The sequence below is a fragment of the Orycteropus afer genome, unplaced genomic scaffold, assembly GCF_000298275.1.
Source record: "Orycteropus afer afer isolate SDZICR_OR568_19922 unplaced genomic scaffold, OryAfe1.0 scaffold00003, whole genome shotgun sequence".
NCBI lineage: Eukaryota > Metazoa > Chordata > Mammalia > Tubulidentata > Orycteropodidae > Orycteropus > Orycteropus afer.
In genome coordinates, this window is record NW_006921590.1 from 27,881,319 (window position 1) to 27,903,323 (window position 22,005).

The window sequence follows — 22,005 nt, forward strand, 5'->3', positions numbered from 1 at the left end:
TTAGTTTTTCCATGCTTTTAAAAAATTTTGTTGAAATCTAGATCAGGATTGTATTAAATGTATAGATTGCTTTAGGTTGTATTGACATTTTCACAATGTTCAGTCTACCTATCCATGAACAAGGTAGGTTCTTCCATTTATGTAGTGCCTTTGTTGTCTCTTGTAGCATTGTTTTATAGTTTTCTTTGTATAGGTCTTTTGTGTCTCTAGTGAAGTTTATTCCTAGATATTTTAACTTTTTAGGAGCTATAGTAAATGGTAGGGAGCTCTGGTAGCATAGTGCCTAAGGCACTTGACTGGCAACCAGAAGTCTGGTGGTTCAAACCCACCAGCCACTCCTCGGAAGGAAGATGAGCAGTCTACTTCCTTAGTGATACAACCTCGGAAACCCAAGGAGGAGGGGTCGCTATGAGTCAGGTCTGACTTGAGGGCACATAACAACAACAACAACAACAACAACAACAGTAAATGGTATTGTTTCCCTTATTACTTTGTCAGAGGATTCTTTTTTGGTATAGAGGAATCCAGCTGATTTTTGTATGTTGACCTTGTATTCTGCCACTTTGCTGAACCTCTCTATTAGTTCCAGTAGGTTTTTTGTCGAGTCCCTTGGATTTTCTATGTACAGGATCATATCATCTGCAAATAGAGATAGTTTTAGTTCCTCTTTGCCAATTCGTATGCCTTTTATTTCTTTTTCTTGCCTTATTGCTCTGGCCAGGACTTCTGATACAGTGTTAAATAGAAGTGGTGATAGAAGGCATCCCTGTCTGGTTCCTGTTCATATGGGGAATGCCTTGAGTCTTTCTCCATTAATAATGATGTTGGCCATTGGCTTTGCATATATACCCTTTATTATGTTGAGGAATTTCGCTTCTATCCCTATTTTATTGAGAGTTTTAAACAGGAATGGATGTTGGATTTTATCAAATGCCTTTTCTGCATCAATTGATAAAATCATATGGTTCTTTTGTTTTGTTTATGTGGTGGATTACACTGATTGTTTTTCTGATGTTGAACCACCCTTGTAAATCTGGTATGAATCCCACTTGGACTGGGTGTATTAATTTTTTGATATTTGTTGGATTCTGTTGGCCAGGATTTTGTTAAAGATTTTTGCATCTGTGTTCATGAGGGATGTTGGTCTGTAGTTTTCCTTTTTAGTGGTTTCTTTCCCTGGTTATAGTATTAATGTTATGCTTGCTTCATAAAATGAGTTTGGGAGTACTCCATCTTTTTCTATGTTCTGGAATAGCTTGAGTAGCATAGGTGTCAACTCTTCTCTGACTATTTGATAGAGTTCTCCAGTGAAGCCATCAGGGCCAGAGCTTTGCTTTGTGGGAAGATATTTTTATGACCTGTTCAATTTCTTCTTTTGTTATAGGTCTCTTCAAGTTTTCTATCTCTGAGTGGGATAGTTTAGGTAGGTCTTGTGCTTCTAGAAACTTGTCCATCTTTTCTGGTTCTCAAATCTATTAGAGTACAGTTTTTCATAATATTCTGTCAGTATCTTTTTTATTTCAGTTGGTTCTGTTGTAATGACACCATTTTTGTTTACAATTCTTGTGATTTGGATCTTCTCTTTTCTTTAGTTAGGTCTGCCAATGGTTTATCAATTTTATTAATCTTTTTGAAGAACTAGCTTTTTGTTTTGTTGATTTTCTCTGTGGTTTTTTGTTTTCTGTTTCATTTATTTCTGCTCTGATCTTTATTATTTCTTTGCTTCTAGATACTGTAGGATTCTAGTTGTTGGAGTTGATGAGTTAGAGTATTGATTTTGTTTTCTTTCCTCTTTTTTGATGTATGCATTTATTGCTATAAACTGTCCTTTGAGTACTGCTTTCACTGTGTCCTGTAGGTTTTGGTGTGATGCATTTTCATTCTTATTTGTTTTTAGGAATTTTCTTATTTCAGGTTTTATCTGTGCTGTTACCCAGTAGTTTTTGAGCAGTGAGTTGTTCAGCTTCCATATGTTTGATGCTTTTTCCTTGCCCTTCCTATTTTTAATTTCTAATTTTATAGCATTGTGGTCCGAGAAGATGCTTTATAGTATTTCAATGCTTTTGAGTCCTAACATATGGTCTGTTCTGGAGAAGCATCCATGTGCACTGGAGAAGAATCCATGTGCACTGGAGAAGAATGTGAATTGTGCTTTTTTTGGGTGAAATGCTCTGAATATGTCTATAGGTTGAGTTGGTTGATTGTTTTGTTGAGTTCTTCTGTATCTTTGTTGAGTTTTTTTTTAGTTGACCTGTCCCTCTTTGAAAGTGGTGTGTCAAAGTCTCCTACTACTATTGTAGAGTTGTCTGTTATCCCTTTTAATTCAGTTGATATTTGCTTCACGTATTTTGGAGCACTTTCATTGGGTGCATAAATATTTATTATTGTTATGTCTTCTTTGTCAGTTGATCCTTTCAGCATTATATAATGTCCTTCTTTATATCTTATGATGTTTTACACCTTAATGTCTATTTTGTCAGAAATTAATATTGCCACTCTTCTTTTTTGGTTTCCCTTGACTTGGTAATATTTTTTTCCATCTCTAAACTCTTAATTTGCTTTTATCTTTGTGTCTAAGGTGGGTCTTTTATAGACAGCATATCGATGGATCTTCTTTTCTTATCCTGTCTGCCACTCATTTTCTCAATGGGTGCATTTAGTCCATTCATATTAAGTGTAATTAGTGAGGGGTATGAATTGATTGCTGTCATTCTATTGTGGTTTTTTTTTTTTTCTGTGGTGGTGGTGTTTCCTCGGTCCATATACTTTTCTGTGCTGACTTTGGTTTGTTGGCTAATGCTTTCTCCTTTTTCTTCTTTATTGTTGGTTTTGTGCTTATTAAACCCATATGTTTTCCTTCCTTCTAGATTTGCTTATGGGGATTGTTACTTTTCTCTGTGATTACCTTGGAGTATATTCTTGTCTCTATATTTTTAGAACGGTGCGTACTGTGAAGACATTGTCCTGTTTTCCTCTCCATTTGAAAGTTTGTACCTAGAAGTTTTATTCCCTGTGATAGGTTAGTTGCTGTTATTGTGTGCTGATTGACTTCTTTGGTTTTTAGAGTATAGTGTTTTATGGTCTTATTTTGAGTTTCTATTTCTGATTTGATTTTAGTGTTGATGCCACGTATCCTGATTTTGTTGATCTCTGTTGTGGGTTCTCTATTGGAAGAATTTCCTTAAGCATTTCTTGTATGGTTGGTCTCGTAGAGTTTTTATGAAATCCCTTAATTTCTGTTTGTCTGAGAATGCCTTGATTTCCCCCTCATATTTGATGAATAATTTGGCTGGATATAGGATTCTTGGTTGGAAGTTCTTTTCCTCCAGTGTTTTATATATGCCGTCCCATTGTCTTCTTGCCTGCATGGTTTCTGCTGAGTAATAGGAGCTCAGCCTAACTGTTTGATTATTATAAGTAATATTTCTTTTGTCCTGGGCAGCTCTCAAAGTTTTGTTGTTGTCTTTGGTTTTAGAGAGTTTAATTATAATATGCCTCGGTGTTTTTCTCTTGGGATCTATCTTGTGTGGGGTTCTATGAGCTTCTTGGACAAATATCTTTTCTTCTTTCATGATGTAGGGCAAGTTGTCTGTTAGCAGGTCTTCCACAATTTTCTTGATGGTTTTTTCACCTCTTCTTGTTCTGGAATTCCAGTGAGTCTTATGTGGATTTTTTTCATGTCATCCCATATAATTCCTAGGTTCTCTTCATTTCTCTTAAATCTTTGTTTTGATTTTTTTTCATACAGGCTGGTGTCCAGGGATTTGTCTTTGAGTTGGGATATGCGTTCTTCAGCCAGTTCTGTCCTACTCTTTTGTGCTTCTACTGTGTTGTGTAATTCTGTCATTTTGGTATTCATCTTCTGGATTTCTAACTGCTGTTTTTGTATGAGTTGTGATTGTGCATTAATCTTCTTATTTTGTTCTTGAATTGTTTTCCAGAGTTCTTCCAGGGAACTGTCTGTGTTCTCCTTGTTTGTGTCTGGGGTTTCCTTAGGCTCTTACAGAGCTCTATAAACATATCTTCTAAATTCCTTCTCAGATAATTCTATTGCCTCCTCTTCCTCCATATATAATGAGACCTTTGTGATTTTGTTTCTAATGCCTTGTCTTGTTTTTTTGTTTTATTTGAGGTTGCCTGTTGTTGCCTAGACGTTTTGAGGTTGTTTTTGACTGTTGATTATGTATTGATTTGTTTTGTCTTGGTTTTATGGTTTAATATTTTGTAAAGGTGAAGCTGGTTTATTTAATTTATTTTTTTTAGTTATTAATTCAGATATGCTGGGTTGCTCTGCAGTTTTCTTTGTGATGGTGGAATGACTGTAGAATGTGGGTGTGTGTTTCTGTTTGTTGTAAAAAGGGTTTAGAGTTCGAACTGGGAGGTTTTATGTTGGCTGAATGTGGTTTCTTCTATTGGATGAGTGAAGTTACTGGCAAAGAAGGTGGGAGCAGAAGAAGGAAAGCTTGCTGTTGCTAGGGGCGGTTTCTAGGGCTTTGAGCAGGCTACTACCAATGACATCATATTGTTAATTACAGGCCCACAGCTTAATTTCAGCAAAGACTCCAGTTGTTAGGGGGTGGCCCCTTTCCGCCAGGTTCAGACACATGCAAAAACCCTGCTCCCCAGGCCCCTTGGTGCCAAAAAGCCGACCCAAGACTTCTTCCCGGCTCCACAATCCACCATGGGGGTTTCCCTCTCTGGCCCTGCCCACCCGTGGTGCAAGCCCCACCTTCCCAGACCGTGATCGCTTGGGAGTTTCTTTGTGAGTCCGCCCACCTGCAGCACCAAAGATCTGCTCGGTTTCAGTTGCAGCTGTGCTGGAGTTGGGAGAGCACCTGCTAGTAATCTGTGGTCCCAGTATTACTCATAAAATCAAGAGCAGATCTCTCAGTGCCAAGCCTACTCAGTGACCCACTGAGGGGGGAGTGGGCCTGCCCTCCTGGAGCACCAGTGGGCTCTCTGCCCAGGTTTCATCAGCACTGGACGTGCCTGTTTGCATCTAGCTGACCCAAGTTACCCAAAAAATCAGGTGGTAAAGGTAGATCCTAGGGGTGATTGCTGGTATGCTGGTATGGTTGCTTATATGCTGGTGTGGTATGTCCTCTGCCTTAACCCAGGGAGGTCTCGGATGACTGTTCTCGCCTGCTGCTTGCTTCTCCAGGGAAGTCTCTAAGGCCTTTCTCATCTGCCTATCTGCGCTCTGCAGAATAGATCTTATTTTTTTTCCCCTGTACCTTTCTTCTTTCTAATTCTACTCCTCTGAGTTTGGTGCACTCTGCCTCAGTGAGCTGTTCAGAGCACCAAAATCCCTAATTCAAACTGCTGTACCTAGTTTTTCAAACTCTAAGATGCTAGAGGGAAATAGCGTGGTGATTACTGACAAGACTCCATTGTGAATTCTGTTAATCTCTTTTATCTTGTTATTTCTTCCATTTGCTTTAGCTACTCTCTGCTCAAGGGCTAGTTTCAGAGTCTCTTCTGTCATCCATTTTGGTCTTCTTTTCTCATCTTTTTAGTGACCTCTTGCTTTCTTCATGTATGATGTTCTTGATGTCATCCCACAATTCTTCTGTTTTTTGGTCATTGGTCTTCAGTGCATCAAATCTGGTCTCTAAGTTCAGGAGGGATATATTCAAGATCATATTTTGGCTCTCATGGACTTGTTTTAACAAATGGATACCGTTCACTTATCTGTGCCAACTGGACGTGCTTACTCATCTAATCCAAGAAATTTGGAAGACAGGTTTCTAGCCAACCAACCAGAAGAGATCCATATTTATGCTCATGTCAAAGAAAGCTGATCCAGCAGAATGTGGAAATTATCTAACAGTATCATTAATATCACACATCAGTAAAATTTTGCTGAATGTAATTCAAGAATGGTTGTATCATTACATAGGCAGGGAACTGCCAGAAATTCAAGCCAGATTCAGAAGAGGGCATGGAATGAGGGATATGTTTGCTGATGTCAGATGGGTCTTGACTGAAAGCAGAGAATACCAGAAAGATGTTTACTTGTTTTATTGACTTTGCAGAATCGGTCAACTGTGTAGATCACAACAAATTACGAATAACATTGTGAAGGATAGGAATTCCAGAACACTTACTTGTAGTCATGCATAACCTGTATGTAGACCATGAGTCAGTTGTTCAGACAAAGGAGGGGATACTGTGTGGTTTAAAATCAGGAAAGTTGTGTGTCAGGGTTGTATCCTTTCACCATACTTAATTCAAACTATATGTTGAACAGATAACCTGAAAAGATGGATTATATGAAGGAGAACACAACATCAGGTTAGAAGGAATACTCATTACCAGCTTGCAATATGCAGATGACAAAACCTTGCAAATTCCTCAGAATTGTACTAATAAGCAACATCATGATAAATGGAGAAAAGGTTGTCAAAGATTTCATTTTATTTGGATCCACAATCAATGTGCATGGATGTAGCAGTCATCAAACCAGACAACATAGTGCATTGGGCAACTCTGTTCCAAAAAACTGCTTTAAATTGTTTAGAAGCAAATTTGTCACTTTGAAGACTAAGGTGTGCCTGACTCGAGCCATGGTGTTTTCATTTGCCTCATATGTATGCATATTTTGGCACTCATGGACTTTTAAAAAATTTTCTTCAGCTTCAACTTGAAATTGCATATGAACAGTTGATGGAAAGTTGAAGAAAATTAAAACAAGTGCACAAGAGCCAAAATATGATCTTGATTATATCCCACATGAATTTAAAGACCATATTAAGAATAGATTAGAAGCATTAAACATCAATGACTGAAAACCAGATGAATTGTGGGATGACATCAAGAACATCATACATGAAAGAAAGCAAAAAGGTCATTAAAAAGACAGAAAAGGAATGAAAGCCCAAAATAGATGTCAGAAGAGACTCTGAAACTTTTTCTCAAATAGAGAGTAACTAAAGCAAATGGAAGAAATGACAAGATAAAAGAGCTGAAGAGAAGATTTCAAAGAGCAGCTCAAGAAGACACAGTTATTACAATGAAATGTGCAAGGACCTGGAGTTAGAAAACCAAAAGGGAAAAGCACACTTGGTATTTTTTAAGCTGAAGAACTGAAGGAAAAATTCAAGCCTCAAATTGCAATATTGAAAGAGTCTGTAGGCAAAATAATTGAATAATTGCAGGAAGTATCAAAAGAAGATGGAATACACAGGGTCACTGTACAAAAAAGAATTGGTTGATGTTCAGCTATTTCAGGAAGTGGCATGTGATCAAGAACCAATGATATCAAAGGAAGAAGTCGAAGCTGCACTGAAGGAATTGGCAAAAAACAAGGCTCCAGGTATTGCCAGAATAACCATTGAGATGTTTCAACAAACATGCTGTGCTGGAGGCAGTTACTTCTCTATGACAAGTAATTTGGAAGACAGCTACCTGGCCAACTAAGTAGAAGAGATCTATATTTGTACCCATTCCAAAGAAAGGTTATCCAACAGAATGTGGAAATTATCAAACAATATTATCAAGTAAAATTTTGCTGAAGATAATTTAAAAATGGTTGTAGCAGTACATTGATAGGGAACTTCCATAAATTCAAGCTGGATTCAGAAGAGGGCATGAAACAAGGGATAGCATTGCTAATGTCAGATGGATATTGTCTGAAAGCAAAGAATGCCAGAAAGATGTTTACTTGTGTTTTATTGACTATGCAGAACATTCAACTGTGTGGATTATAATAAATTATGGGTAGCATTGAGAAGAATAGGAATTTCAAAACACTTAATTATGATCATGAGGAACCTAAACATAGATTAAGAGGCTGTCATTCAAATAGAACAGTGGGATACTGCATGGTTTAAAATCAGGAAGGGAGTATGTCAGGGTTGTTTCCTTTCATCATACTTACTCAGTGTACATGCTTAGCAAAGAATCCAAGAAGCTGGACTGTATGAAGAAGAACATGGCATCAGGATTGGAGGAAGACTCATTAACAGCCTGTGATACGGAGACAGCACAGCCTTACTTGCTAAAAGTGAAGATGACTTGAAGCATTTACTGATGAATATTAAAGACTACAGTCTGCAGTATGGATTACTCTGCAACCTTAAAAAAAAAAAAAAAAAAAAAACCTTCATAGCAGTCGAGTCTATCCTGACTCATAGCAACCCCTCCTTGAGTTTCTGAGGTGGTATCGCTACTGAAGGAAATTGCCCAATCTTCCTTCTGAGGAGTGGCTGGTGGGTTTGAACCACCAACCTTCTGGTTGGCAGTCAGTTGCCTTAGGCACTATGCCACACATACACTCAAAACTCCAAACTCACTGCCATTGAGTTGGATCCGACTCATAGCGACCCCTCTTTGGGTTTCCTCATAACTGGACTGATAAGCAGCAGCATGATAAATGGAGAAAAAATTGAAGTTGTCAAAGATTTCGTATTATTTGGATCCACAGTCAACACCAATGGAAGCAGCAGTCAGGATATCAGATGCCTAGCTGCATTGGGCAAATCTGTTGCAAATGACCTCTTTACAGTGTTAAAGAGCAAAGATTGTCACTTTGAAGAGTAAGGTTCACCTATCCCTAGCCATGGTATTTTCAGTAGCCTGATATCCTTGTGAGAGCTGGACAGTGAATAAGGAAGACCAAGAAGAATTGATGCCTTTGAATTACGCTTTTGGATAAGAATACTGAAAGTACCCTGGACTGCCAGAAGAACAAGCAAATCTGTCCTGGAAGAAGTATAGCTGGAATGTTCCTTGGAAGCGAGGATAGCCAGGCTTTATCTTACTTACTTTGGTTGTCAGAGGAACCATTCCCTAGAGAAGGATAATATGCTTGGTAAAGTGGAGGGTCAGCCACAAAGAGGAAGACCCTTAAGGAGATGGATTGACACCGTGGCTACATTGATGGGCTCCAGAATAGCAAAGATTGCGAAGATGGTACATGATGGGGCAGTGTTTTGTTTTGTTGTGCACAAGGTCACTATAAGTCAGAACCAATTTGACAACAACAACAACATATGTACACAAAAGCTGGACAATGAATAAGGAAGACTGCAGAAGAATTAATACCTTTGAATTATGGTGTTGGTGAAGAATATTGAATATAGCAGTGGACTACAAGAAGAACAATCTGTCTTAGGTGAAGTACAGCCAGAACAAATGTTCCTTAAAAGTACACATTGTGAGACTTCACCTCTTATACTTTGGTGGTGTTGTCAGAGGGGACTAGTCGCTGGAGGAGGGCATCATGGTTGGTGAAGGAGAGGGTCAGCAAAAAAGAGGAAAACCCTCAACAAGATGTTTTGACACATGGCTGCAATAATGCACTCTCATGCATAGCATGGATTGTGAGGGTGGTGCATGACCAGATGGTGTTTTGTTCTGTTGTACAAGGGGTCACTGTATGAGTCGAAACTGATTTGATGGTACCTATGTAGCTTAGTGCCTAAGGCATTTGACTGCTAACCAGAAGGCTGGTGGTTCAAACCCACCAGCCACTCCTTGGAAGGAAGATGGGGCAATCTACTTCCATAGTGATACTGCCTTGGAAACTCATGGAGAGGTTGCTATGGGTCGGGTCTGACTCGAGGGCACGTAACAACAACAACAACAATGATGACTAAAGGAATCATGGGATTCCTTTTTATAATTACTTGCAAATTCTTCCTTGAGGCATGTATATCACCTCTAATTAGTAGCTTAGGGTAATTATACATGCAGAGAATGAATACTATACAAAATTACAACATAAAATGTAGTTAATATGTTGGTTGTAAATCTTGGCACATTGACTTGAGGGAAGACCTGAGATGCCTTACGTGAGGTGGTGTGAACTATGGTGATGCAGGAGTATCTATCTACTCCTTGATTGGTTATGGCATGCCAAGAAGGGAATGAAATGCTTTTGATCATAAGCATTTTTTTTTTTTTTAATTCCCTGAAGTCTTCATTGACATCATGTAGTCCTGTGACAATTTTTATTGGCAGATTTTACATTTGAAAAACTGATGTGTTATTCTGACTATTAACATTAAACTAAAGATATATATAACATTAATAATGAGTGACCAGATAGTTTAAGAAATGATTAGATTTTTTGTTACAAATGGTATTATCAAGGAAAGAAAAAAGTCCTGAACAGAAAGAATTGTTAGAATTATGATTAGAGGGAATTGCCTAAGATCTGTTGTAAACTAAAATAGTGTCTTTTGCTTTCATTAATAAAGGTTAAATATGAGTGCCTGGCAGAGGAAATCAAAATTGGAGACTATTACTTGAGATTACTATTGGAGGAAGATGAGAATGAAGAAAGTGGATCAATTAAGAGATCGTGAGCTCTACTCTTCATATTGTTATATAATTTTCACTTTTGGTCTCTTGACCGTATTTATTTATTTATTTATTTTAAAATTTAGGTATGAATTTTTCAATGAGCTCTATCATCGTTTCCTGCTCACTCCAAAAGTAAACATGAAGTGTTTATGTTTACAAGCCCTGGCTATTGTTTACGGCAGATGTCATGAGGAAATCGGACCTTTTACAGATACAAGATATATCATTGGAATGTTAGAAAGGGTAAGGCTGTCATTTAACGGCAGCAATTTGATAGTGTCATTGGGATATATTTTAAATTTTTAAATCAAATTTAAATTCTGTTTGATCAAACTATTACTATAACTTTCTGCATGAGGTATTTTTCTGGAATTTAGATGACTAGACAATGGTTATTGAGTTAATATTTGTCCATGGCAGTGTGTGTGTGTATGTATGTATGTATTTGTTTATTTGTTTGTTTTTTTGTTTGTTTGCTTGCTTCTTGCCAGTCTTTAAATGTGATATGGATGAGCTGGACAGATGTAGAAAGAAATAGTGACCTCTAGAGTTATATATACTTTTTGGTTTTCAGTTTGAAAGACTCTTAAATGATGCTAGCATATTTAAAAAAAAAAAAAAAAAAGGTAAAGCTTTTTAGAGCATCGTAACTAAAAGAAAAGAAACCTTGTGCTAGCACATTTTTTTTTTCTTAAATTTTATAAAGTTTGTCATTTAATACTTAAGCATGGTGGGGGAGAGGACAAATTAATCACTTCTTACATCATAAAATTCAAATTTGAGTGTTACTTGTTACAGTTTATATGCTTTGTTTTTTCAGTTTTGTTTCACACTCCTCTTATAGTTAACATTTTAAACTTCAGAGAGCTGCCTTAAAGAAAACCATTTCACCAATTTTTAAAATAAGCTATCTGTGATAGTCTGGGACCTCTAGAGGATCAAAACTAGTGAAGTGTGTATATAGAGAGAACTTAACTTCAGGGAAATGGCTCATGCAGTTGTAGGGACTGGTAAGTCCCAAATACACAGATCAGGCAGCAGGCTGAAGACCTCTGCTGATTTGTGTGGTTGCAGTGTCTTACTAACCCAAAATCTGCAGGCCACATGGCAGGCTGGAGGCTTCTGGTGGCTCATTGTTTTATAGGGGCTTGTAAATCCATAATATGCAGGTCAGATAGCAAACTGGAGACTTCTGCAGGCTTATATCCCAAGAACCACAGATTGGGCACAAGAAGAGTGCAGGGTTGACAGCGAGCTTTGCCAGAACATCCGTTTATATGCTGGAGGCAGGCCACGCTCCCAAGGAAACTCCCCTTTCAGCTGATTGGCTGCTCACATACAATCACAAAGTAGATGATCACATAGTGTCTGCCAAATCACTGAAAATCATAGAGTAACAAAGTTGACACATAACATTAACCATCACATGGGCTGTACAGGCCTACCTCAGATACATTGAAAGTTCAGTTCCAGATCACCACAATCAAGCAAACATCACAAGATAGCAAGTCACACAAATGTTTTGGTTTCCCAGTGTATGTAAGTTTTGTTTACACTGTTTTGTAGTCTATTAAGTGTAGAATAGCATTATGAAAAAGTATGAAATACTGTGAGAACTACCAGACTATGACTCAGAGCTATGAAGTGACCACATGCTCTTGGAAAAAATGACACTGATAGACTTGCTTGACATAGAATTGCCATAAACCTTCAATTGGTAAAAAGCGCAATATCTGCAAAGTGCAGTTAATCAAAGTGCAAAGAATGAGTTATGCCTGCACTTGTTATAATTATCTTACAAGTACATCATGCTCTGTGGATTAGAAAACTGATTCTGAATAAAGTCACATAAAACATACCTTGGAAATAACATAATTAGGACAAAAGTCATTATTTGCTATTAAACTAGATTACACTATTGAACTCTAATTCACTATTATTTCAGTGAACCTTCAGTGCTTGTGGCATAGCATTTGTGCTTCAGGCAGAAATACCCTTCTTGATTGTGTTCATCATGATGTGATTTATGTGAAACATCATCATTTCTTTAGAATTTTTACTGAAGTATGCCATTTGAACCAATTCTTCCAATTATTTCAGTTTTTACATGTATCCTTAAAGCTATGGATAAATCTTTTAAATAACTTTAAATATATCTACCTTTGCTGGGAAATTGGAGAAGTTATATAAAATTGCAGAAAAATGTAAGGCCTTGAGGAATTGCAATTATTGACAGTTTTCTGTTTTTTTATCCTTAATGTCTAAAAGATGATCTTAGTGGCTGTTGGTTGATTTTATCCAATGATGGTAGTATTTTAAGTTTGTTTTTCTGTTCACGTCTGATTACATTTTTTTTTTTCTTTTTGATAGTGCACAGATAAACTGGAACGAGATAGATTGATCCTCTTCCTTAACAAGTTGATCCTTAATAAGGTATAGTATTGCTGCATAGATATGCTATTATTTCTAAGTAAATTGCATGATTATATAACAAAAAGATAAATATCTAGAGCCAATTCTTTATCTTCTTTTTAAATGAGAAGGCTCTGTACCCCAAACTCTTGGACAGAAAAGTTTGTGCAGAATCATCCTTATTCATTCTCCTCCAATATTGCAGATGCTGAGCTAATTAATGATAAAATTGGAGTAAAGAATAATGAAGGATGTATATCGTTACCTGATTTTCCTTTAGGGAATCCTTAAGATTAAAGTTTAAGTAAACTGAATGCTTGACATAAAATGTAAAATTCTTCATATATATGTGTCAGTATACATTTTAATAATAATAAGTAATTTAAAGAGTATAATGTCCTCAGTTTTCTTAGTTTACATTAGATTGAACTTTCTGTCACTTTAGTTCTTCACCACTTTTAAAAGACATTTTAATAGATTCATGCTGATTTCTAACAAGAATACATAATTATAATGTTAGGTGCCATCAAGCTCTGACTCATAGTGACCCTTTTGCACAACAAAACGAAACACTGCCCAGTCTTAAGCCATCCGCATAGTCCTTGCTATGATACCATCATTGCAGCCCCTGTGTCAGGCCATCTCATTGAGGGTCTTCCCTGTCTTCCCTGACCCTGTAGTACATAATATTATAATACATAACATTATTTCACAATGATGGGATGTTGGAGTGAAATCTAAGCTTTTTTTATCCTTATATTTTTGATACTAATACCAACTTACCTAGTTTTTATTATCATTTTAGTAATTAATGCAAATTCTTTAAAATGAAGTGTATTTAATAGTCCTAAGAACTTTATAGGGAGCTCTGGTAGCGTAGTGCCTAAGGCACTGGACTGCTAACCAGAAGGCTGGCGGTTCAAACCTACCAGCCTCTCCTCAGAAGGAAGATGAGGCAATCTACTTCCATAGTGATACTGCCTCAGAAACCCAAGGAGGGGTCTCTAGGCGTTGGGTCTGACTCGACGGCATATAACAACAACAAGAACTTAATAAATCTCTTCCTGACTTCTCAGAAATTACCAGTTTTAAGTTTACCAAAAAAATAACTTTAAAAAGTCAAATTTTCTTTCTGATTATGGAATAATCTGTTTATTTTTAAAAAGACATTAGAAAATGCAGCATAAGGAAAAGAAGAAAGCATGTCATCCATAGTTGTAGAACCAAATAAGAACTCCTATTGTGATCCCTGTCAGAGAGGTTGGCAATGTAGCTAGGTACCATCTAGCTCTTTGGTTCTGAGAGTCATTGAGGCTAGGATTTGTGTGATCTAATTGTTTCTATGCGTCTTTGGTTTTCTTCTTTCTTTGTTGTTCTAAACCAAGAGCAAGTTGTAGTTGCATCTTAGATAGCTACTCACATGCTTTTAGGTACCAGCTGCTAGTCACCAAAGAAGGGTGTAGAACATTGCCTTTGTGGACTGTTGCACCAGCTATCTGATGCCTCCAGAGCTATGATCCTGAGCCTCAGATCCAGCAACTCATTCACTCAGGGTGTCTGGTTGTGGCTAAGAAGTTTAAATACATAGGTCGAAATAGCGCATCAAACCTACTTGCATGTACCTCCTCACCCTTGTTCAGCTTCCATGTCTGTGTATCCTTGTGTAGATTATTGTTATTACTGTTATTGCAGACTTACGTATCTAGTAGTATTTACTTTTGTTGCTTTTAACTCTTGTGTTCCTCCCAGTGTCTTCCTTAGCCATACTCATTTTGTGCTGACCTCCCCCTTGTTATATATTGCTTTTCCCTTCCACCTAAGTTAACAGGAGTCTACCCTCTAGTTTAAAATCAGGAAGGGAGCGTGTCACGTTTGTATCCTTTCACCATACTTATTCAGTCTGTATGCTGAGCAAATAATCCAAGAAGCTGGATTATATGAAGAAAAATGTGGCATCAGGATTGGAGGAAGACTCATTAACAACCTGTGATACGCAGATCACACAACTTTGCTTGCTGAAAGTGAAGATGACTTGAAGCACTTCCTGATGAAGATTGAAGACGACAGTCTGCATTATGAATTACACCTTAATATAAAGAAAACAAAAATCCTCACAACTAGACCAGTAAGCAGCATCATGATAAATGGAGAAAAGATTGAAGTTGTCAAAGACTTCATGTTGCTTGGTTCTATAATCAGCACCGATGGAAGCAGCAGTCAGGACATCAGACAACATATTGAACTGGGCAAATCTGCTGCAAAAGACCTCTGTGAAGCGCTGAAGAACAAAGATATCTCCTTGAAGAGTACCTAACTTGAGCCATAATATTTTCAATCGCCTCATATTCATGTGAGAGCTGGACAACAAATAAGGAAGACCAAAGAGGAGTTGATGCTTTTGTGTTGTGGTATTGGCGAAGAATACTGAGAGTACCATGGACTGCTAAAAGAACTAACAAATCTGTGTCAGAAGAAGTGCAGCCTTGGAGGCGAGAATGGCCTGACTTTGTCTCACCTGGTTTGATGATGTTGTGAGAAAGGACCGTTCCCTGGAGAAGGATATCATGCTTGGTAAAGTGGAGTGTCAATGGAAAAAGGGAAGGCCCTCAACGAGATGGATTGACACAGTAGGTTCAACAGTGGGCTCAGGTATAGCAGGGATTGTGAGGCTGACACAGGACTGCACAGTGTTTCGTTCTGTTGTACATAAGGTCACTGTGAGTCAGAGACAACTCGACGGCACCTAACAACAACCCTCTAAACCTTCAAAAGATGTTTCTTTCTCTGTGGAAACCTTTTCTTCACATTTTATGGTAGTAGTCTCTGACAGTATTAGTCCTTTTGTGATTGACTGATTTTGCTCAACATAGTATCCTCCAGGTTCATCCATGTGATGAGGTATTTCGCAGTTCATCATTATTCTTTAATGTTGCATTGCATTCCATAGTATGTATGTTCTACAGTTTGTTTATACATTCATCCATTCTTGGGCACTTAGGTTGTTTCCATCTTTTTGCTGTTGTGAATAATGCTGCTATGAACATGGGTGTACATATATCTATTTGTTATGGCTCTTATTTCTTTAGGATATATACCTAGTAGTAGGATTTCTGCTGGATCATACAACTTTTATTTCCAACTTTTTAAGGAAGTGCCATACTATTTTCCATAGTGGTTGCACAATTTTAAAGTCCCACCAGCAGTGTATAAGGGTTCCAATCTCTCTACATCCTTGGCAGGATTTGTGGTTTTCTGTTCTTTTGAACTTTGCTGTTAATGCTGGGATGAGATGGTATCTTACTGTTGTTTTGATTTGCATCTCTCTAATTGCTAATGAGGAGCTTTGGTAGCATAGTGCCTAAGGCACTTGACTGCTAACCAGAAGGCTGGCAGTTCAAACCCCCCCAGCCACTCCTCAGAAGGAAGTTTGGGCAATCTACTTCCATAGTGATAATGCCTTGGAAACCCAAGGAGGGTTCGCTATGAGTCGGGTCAGACTCCATGGCACATAACAATAACAGCAACAATTGTTAATGATTATGAGTATTTCTTCATGTGTTTGTTGGTCCTCTGAATGCCTTCTTTGGTGAATTATTTGTCTGTGTCCTCTGCCTGTTTAATTGGATTATTTTTCTTTTTGTTGTTGAGGTGTTAAGTTTTCTATAAGTCTTAGAGGTTGGTCCTTTGTCCAGTATATCATTGCCAAAATTTTTCTTACCCATCTGTAGGTTCTCTTTTTAACTCTTTTGGTCTTTGGATGCACATAAATGTTTAATTTTTAGGAGATTCCAATGGTCTAGTTTATCTTCTGCTTTTTATTACCTTTTTAGTTCTGTTCAATAGTGTGATTATGGCTTGTATTAGGGCCCCTAAATTTGCCCTTATTTTATTTTCAGTGGTCTTTATAGTTTTAGATTTTACATTTAGGTCTTTGATAATCTTGAGTTTTTTTTTTTTTTATATGGTGTGAGATGTGGCTTCTCTTTCATTTTTCTTCAAATGGATATCCAGTTTTGCCAGCAACATTTGTTAAAGAGACTATCTCTGCTCCATTGAATGAGTTTTGGCCCATTGTCAAAGATCAGGTGTCCATAGGTAGATGGATTTACTACTGGGTTCTCAGTTCTGTTCCATTGACCTATTTATCTGTCATACTAGTACCATGCTGTTTTGACTGCTGTGGTTGTGTAGTGGATTTTGAGATCAGGAAGTGTGAGGCATCCCACTTTGTTGTTCTTTAGTAATACTTTGCTTCTCTGGGGTCTTTTTCCATTCCAGATAAACTAGGTGATCAGTTTTTCCATCTCTTTAAAGAATGAGATGGAATCTGGGTGGGAATTGCATTATATCTGTAGATCGCTTTGGGTATCATTGACCTTTTCACAATGTTAAGTCTTCCTGTCCATGAGCACAGTACATTCTTCCATTTATGTAGGTCTCTTCTGGTTTTTTTCCTTCTTCTTCTTCTTCTTCTTTTTTTTTTTTTTTTTAATTTTATTGTGGTGAAAACATTCACACCAAGACAGTTACCAACATAACTTCCACATGTACAACTCAGGGACACTGATCACAAATTTCATGTTGTGCCACCATTACTGCTATCCTTTTCCAAAATATTCTACCAGCATTAGCATAAACTCAATGCCTTGCGAACAAGAGCTTCTCCTTGGTCCCTCTCTCCTGCCCTTAAAAAAACTATCTTAAACCCACTGCCATGGAGTTGGATCTGACTCATAGAACCCCTCCTTGGGTTTCTGAGGCAGTATCACTATGGAAGTAGATTGCCTAACCTTCATTTTGAGGAGTGGCTGGTAGGGTTGAACCGCTAGCCTTCTGGTTAGCAGTCACATGCTTTAGGCACTATGCCATCAGAGTTCCCACTCTCTGCCCTTGCTAATAATCTGTGATATATAGATAGATGGATGTTTTTTTAAAAAACCTATCTAGCAATTTTCCCTCCCCTTCCATCCTTGGTAACCAATAAAGGAAGTTTATTTCCATATAAAAACTTGTCCTTGACTTAGATTGTTCCCATTTCTTTGCTATTGTAAATACTACTGTGATAAACATGAGTGTGCATTTATCAATTCATGTCCTAACTCTCACTTCTGTAGTATATATACCTAGTAATGGGATTGCCAGATCAAATGGTATTTCTGTTGCTAACTTTTTAAGGAATCGCCATACCAATTTTCTCAGTGGTTGTATCATTTTACAGTCCCACCAGCAGTGTATGAGAGTGCCAATCTCTCCAGATCCTCACTAGCATTTGTTTTCTGTCTTGTTGAATTTTCCTTTTCGTGCTGGGGTGAGACGGTATTTCATTGCTGTTTTGATTTACATCTCTCCTGACTAATGATAGTGAACATTTCTTCATGTGTTCATTAGCTGCCTGAATATGTTCTTTGGTGAAGTGTCTGTTCATGTCTTCTGTCCATTTTTAAATTGAATTGTTTATCTTTTTGTTGTTGAGGTGTTAGGGTTTTCTATAAATTTTAGAGCTATGTCCCTTGAATTTAATTTTTAGTATTTAATTTTTAGAAGGTCCCGATCATCTAGTTTGTCTACTTCTGTTTGTACACTTTGGGTTATGCTTGCTATCTATTTAGGCTTAAATTAGGGCCCCTATGTTTGTCTCTGGGAGCTCTGGTAGCATAGTGGCTAAGACACTTGCCTGCTAACCAGACGGCTGGCGGTTCAAACCCACCAGCCACTCCTCGGAAGGAAGGTTGGGCAATCCTACTTCCGTAGTGATACTGCCTCGGAAACCCAAGGAGGGGTCGCTATGAGTCGGGGCTGACTCGACGGCACATAACAACAACAACAACATGTTTGTCTCTATTTTTTGTTTGGTGAACTTAATTGTTTTAGGTTTTTCTTTTAAGTCTTTGATCCACCCGGAATTAATTTTTGTTTATGATGTGAGGTACAGAATCTTATTTCATTTTCCTGCAAATGGATATCCAGTTTTGCCAGCACCATTTGTTAAAGAGAGATATCTTTTCCATTTAATGGATTTCGGCCCTTTGTCAAAGATCAGCTGACCATAGGTGGATGGATACATTTCTAAGTTCTCAGTTCTGTTCTACCAGTCTGTGTGTCTGTCATTGTACAAACATGAGGCTGTTTTGACTGCTGTAACTGTGTAGTAGGTTTTGAGATCTGGAAATGTGAGACCCCCTACTTTGTTCTTCTTCAGTAGTGCTTTGCTTATCCAAGGTCTCTTTCCTTTTCATATAAAATTAGTGATTTGTTTTTTCGCTTTCTTAAAGAATGTTGATGGAATCTGGATCAGGATTGCATTGAATCTGTAGATTGCTTTGGGTAGTATTGACATTTTCACAGTATTCATTCTTCCTATCCATAAGCATGGTATGTTCTTCCATTTTTGTAGATCTCTTATAGTTTCTTTAAGTAGTGTTTGATAGTTTTCTTTGTATAGGTCTTTTGTGTTCCTGGTAAGATTTATTACCAAGTATCTCTTCTGATTTCTTGTAGTAGTGTTTTGTAGTTTTCTTTCTATTTGTGTCTCTGGTTAGATTTATTGCTAACTACTTCATCTTTTGGGTGGCTCTTTAAATGGTATTTTTTTCTTGATTTCTTTTTCAGAGTTCTCTTCATTAATGTAAAGGAATCTGACTGATTTTTGTCTGTTGATCTTGTACTGTGCCATTTTGCTGGATCCTTCTATTAGTTCCAGTCCTTTTCTTACATACTCTGTTTTTTTCTATGTTTAGGATCATATCATGTGCAAATAGCAACAATTTTATTATTTCTTTGCCAGCTTGGATGCCTTTTATTTCCCTTTTTGCCTTATTGCTCTGGCTGGGACTTCCAATACAAGGACATCTTTGTCTGGTTCCCATTCACAAGGGAAATGCTTTCAGTCTCTCTCCAATGAGAAAAAGTTTGGCCATTCATTTTGTTTGTATGCCCTTAATTATGTTGGGGGAATTTCTCTTCTATTCCTATTTTATGCAGTGTTTTTATCAGGAATGAATGTTGGATTTTGTCAAATATTTTTTCTTCATTAATTGATATGATCATGTGTTTGTTTCCCTTTGTTTTATTTATGTGGTCGGTTACGTTGATTGTTTTTCTAATGTCGAACATTAGTTTTTCTAATGTTGAACGGGTGTGTATCCTACTTAGTCGTGATGCATTTTTTTTTATCTTGTTGGATTCTGTTGGCTAGGCTTTAGTTGAGAGTTTTTGCATCAATGATCATTACAGATATTAATCTATAGTTATCTGTTTAAGTGGTGTCTTTCCTTTGTGTTTGTATCAGGGTTATGTTTGCATCATTGAATGAGTTCTGGAGTAGTCCATCTTTTTCTGTGTCGTGTAATAGTTTGACCAGAATTAGTGTCAGCTTTTCTCTAAGTGTTTGTAGAATTTGCAAGTGAAGCCATCTAGGCCAGGACTTTTTTTGTATGAGTCTGTTCAAATTTTCTACCTCAGATTGTGTTAACTTGGATAAGTAGTGTGGTTTTAGAAATTTGTCCTTCTAAGTTTTGCAATATTTTGGAGTACAGCTCTTCATACTATTCTGTTACCCCTTTTATTTCAGTAGGTTCTGTTGTGACATATTTCATATCTTGTTTGTGTGATTTTCATCTTCTCCTTTTTCTGTCTTAAATTGTCAATGGTTTGTCTCTCTTTGTGTTGTTAGGTGCCATCGAGTCATTTCTGACTCATAGTGACCTTATATACAACAGAACGAAACACTGCACAGTCCTATGCCAGCTTCATGATCCTTGCTGTACCTGAGCCCATTGTTGCAGCCACTGTGTCAGTCCACCTTGTTGAGGGGATCCCCCTTTTATCATTGACCCTCTACTTTACCAAGCATAATACCTTCTCCAGAGGATGGCCCATTCTGACAACAACACCAAAGTAGATGAGCTGAAGTCTGCTCATTCTCGCTTCCAAGAAGCATGCCAGCTGCACTTCTTCCAGGACAGATTCGTTTGTTATTTTAGCAATCCATGGTACTTTCGATATTCTTTGCCGACACCACAACTGAAAAGCATCAATTCTTCTTCAGTCTTGTTTATTCATTGTTGAGTTCTCACATGCATATGAGGCGATTGAAAATACCATGGCTCCAGTTAGGCACACCTTAGTCTTCAAGGAGACATCTTTGCTCTTCAGCATTTGAAAGAGGTCTTTTGCAGTAGATTTGCCCTGTGCAGTACATCTTAACTGCTGCTTCCATTGGTGTTGATTGTGGAACCAAGTAATATGAAGTCTTTGACAACTTAAATCTTTTCTCCATTTATCGTGATGCTGCTTGTTAGTCCAGTTGTGAGGATTTTTGTTTATGTGTATTGAGATGTATCCATGCTATAGACTGTAGTCTTCAGTCTTCATCAGTAAGTGTTTCAAGTCATCCTCACTTTCAGCAAGCAAAGTTGTGTTGTCTGAGTACCACAGGTTGTTAACGAGTCTTTCTCCAATCCTGGTTCCACATTCCTTTTCATATAGTCCAGCTTGTCAGATTATTTGCTCAGTATACAGATTGAATAAATACGGTGAAAGGATACAACCCTGATGCACTCTCTTCCTGATTTTAAACCACACAGTATCCCATGTTCTGTTCGAATGATACTCTCCTGGTCTATGTAAAGGTTCCTCATGAGTACAATTAAGTGTTCTGGAATTTCCATTCTTCTCAATGTTACCCATAATTTGTTATGATCTATATGATTGAATGCTTTTGCCTAATCAATGAAACATAAGTAAAAATCTTTGTGGTATTCTTTGCTTTCAGCCAAGATGCATCTGACATCAGCAATGATAGCCCTCGATCCACATCCTCTTCTGAATCCAGTTTGCATTTCTGGAAGTTCTCTGTCAGTATACTGTTGCAACCATTATTTTTAGTGAGATTTTACTTGAGTGTGATGTTAATGATATTGTTCGATAATTTCCACATTCTGTGGAATGGGTACCACTATGGATCTCTTCCAGTCAGTTGGCCAGGTAGCTGTCTTCCAAATCTCTTGGCATAGCCATGTGAGTGCCTCCAGCATGGCATCCATTTGTTGAAGCATCTCAGTGGGTATTCCGTCAATTCTTGGAGCCTTGTTTTTCATCAGTTCCTTCAGTGCAGCTTCAACTTCTTCCTTCAGTACCATTGGTTCTTGATTATATGCCACCTCCTGAAATGGATGAACATCAACTAATTCTTTTTGGTACAGTGATTCTGTTTATTCCTTCCATCTCTTTTGATATTTCCTTTATCATTCGATATTTGGTCCATAGAATCTTTCATTGTTGCAA

General features: G+C 37.6%; 1 protein-coding gene across 1 annotated transcript in view; it reads left to right on the forward strand.

The window, feature by feature from the left end:
- Positions 1 to 22,005, forward strand: part of DNAJC13 (DnaJ heat shock protein family (Hsp40) member C13) — a 158,043-nt gene that overhangs the window by 74,504 nt on the left and 61,534 nt on the right. Inside the window, exons 23-25 of the mRNA XM_042780451.1 lie at positions 10,203 to 10,306; positions 10,392 to 10,551; positions 12,679 to 12,741. Coding sequence (XP_042636385.1) covers positions 10,203 to 10,306; positions 10,392 to 10,551; positions 12,679 to 12,741 — 327 coding nt within the window. The remainder of the gene's footprint in view (positions 1 to 10,202; positions 10,307 to 10,391; positions 10,552 to 12,678; positions 12,742 to 22,005) is intronic.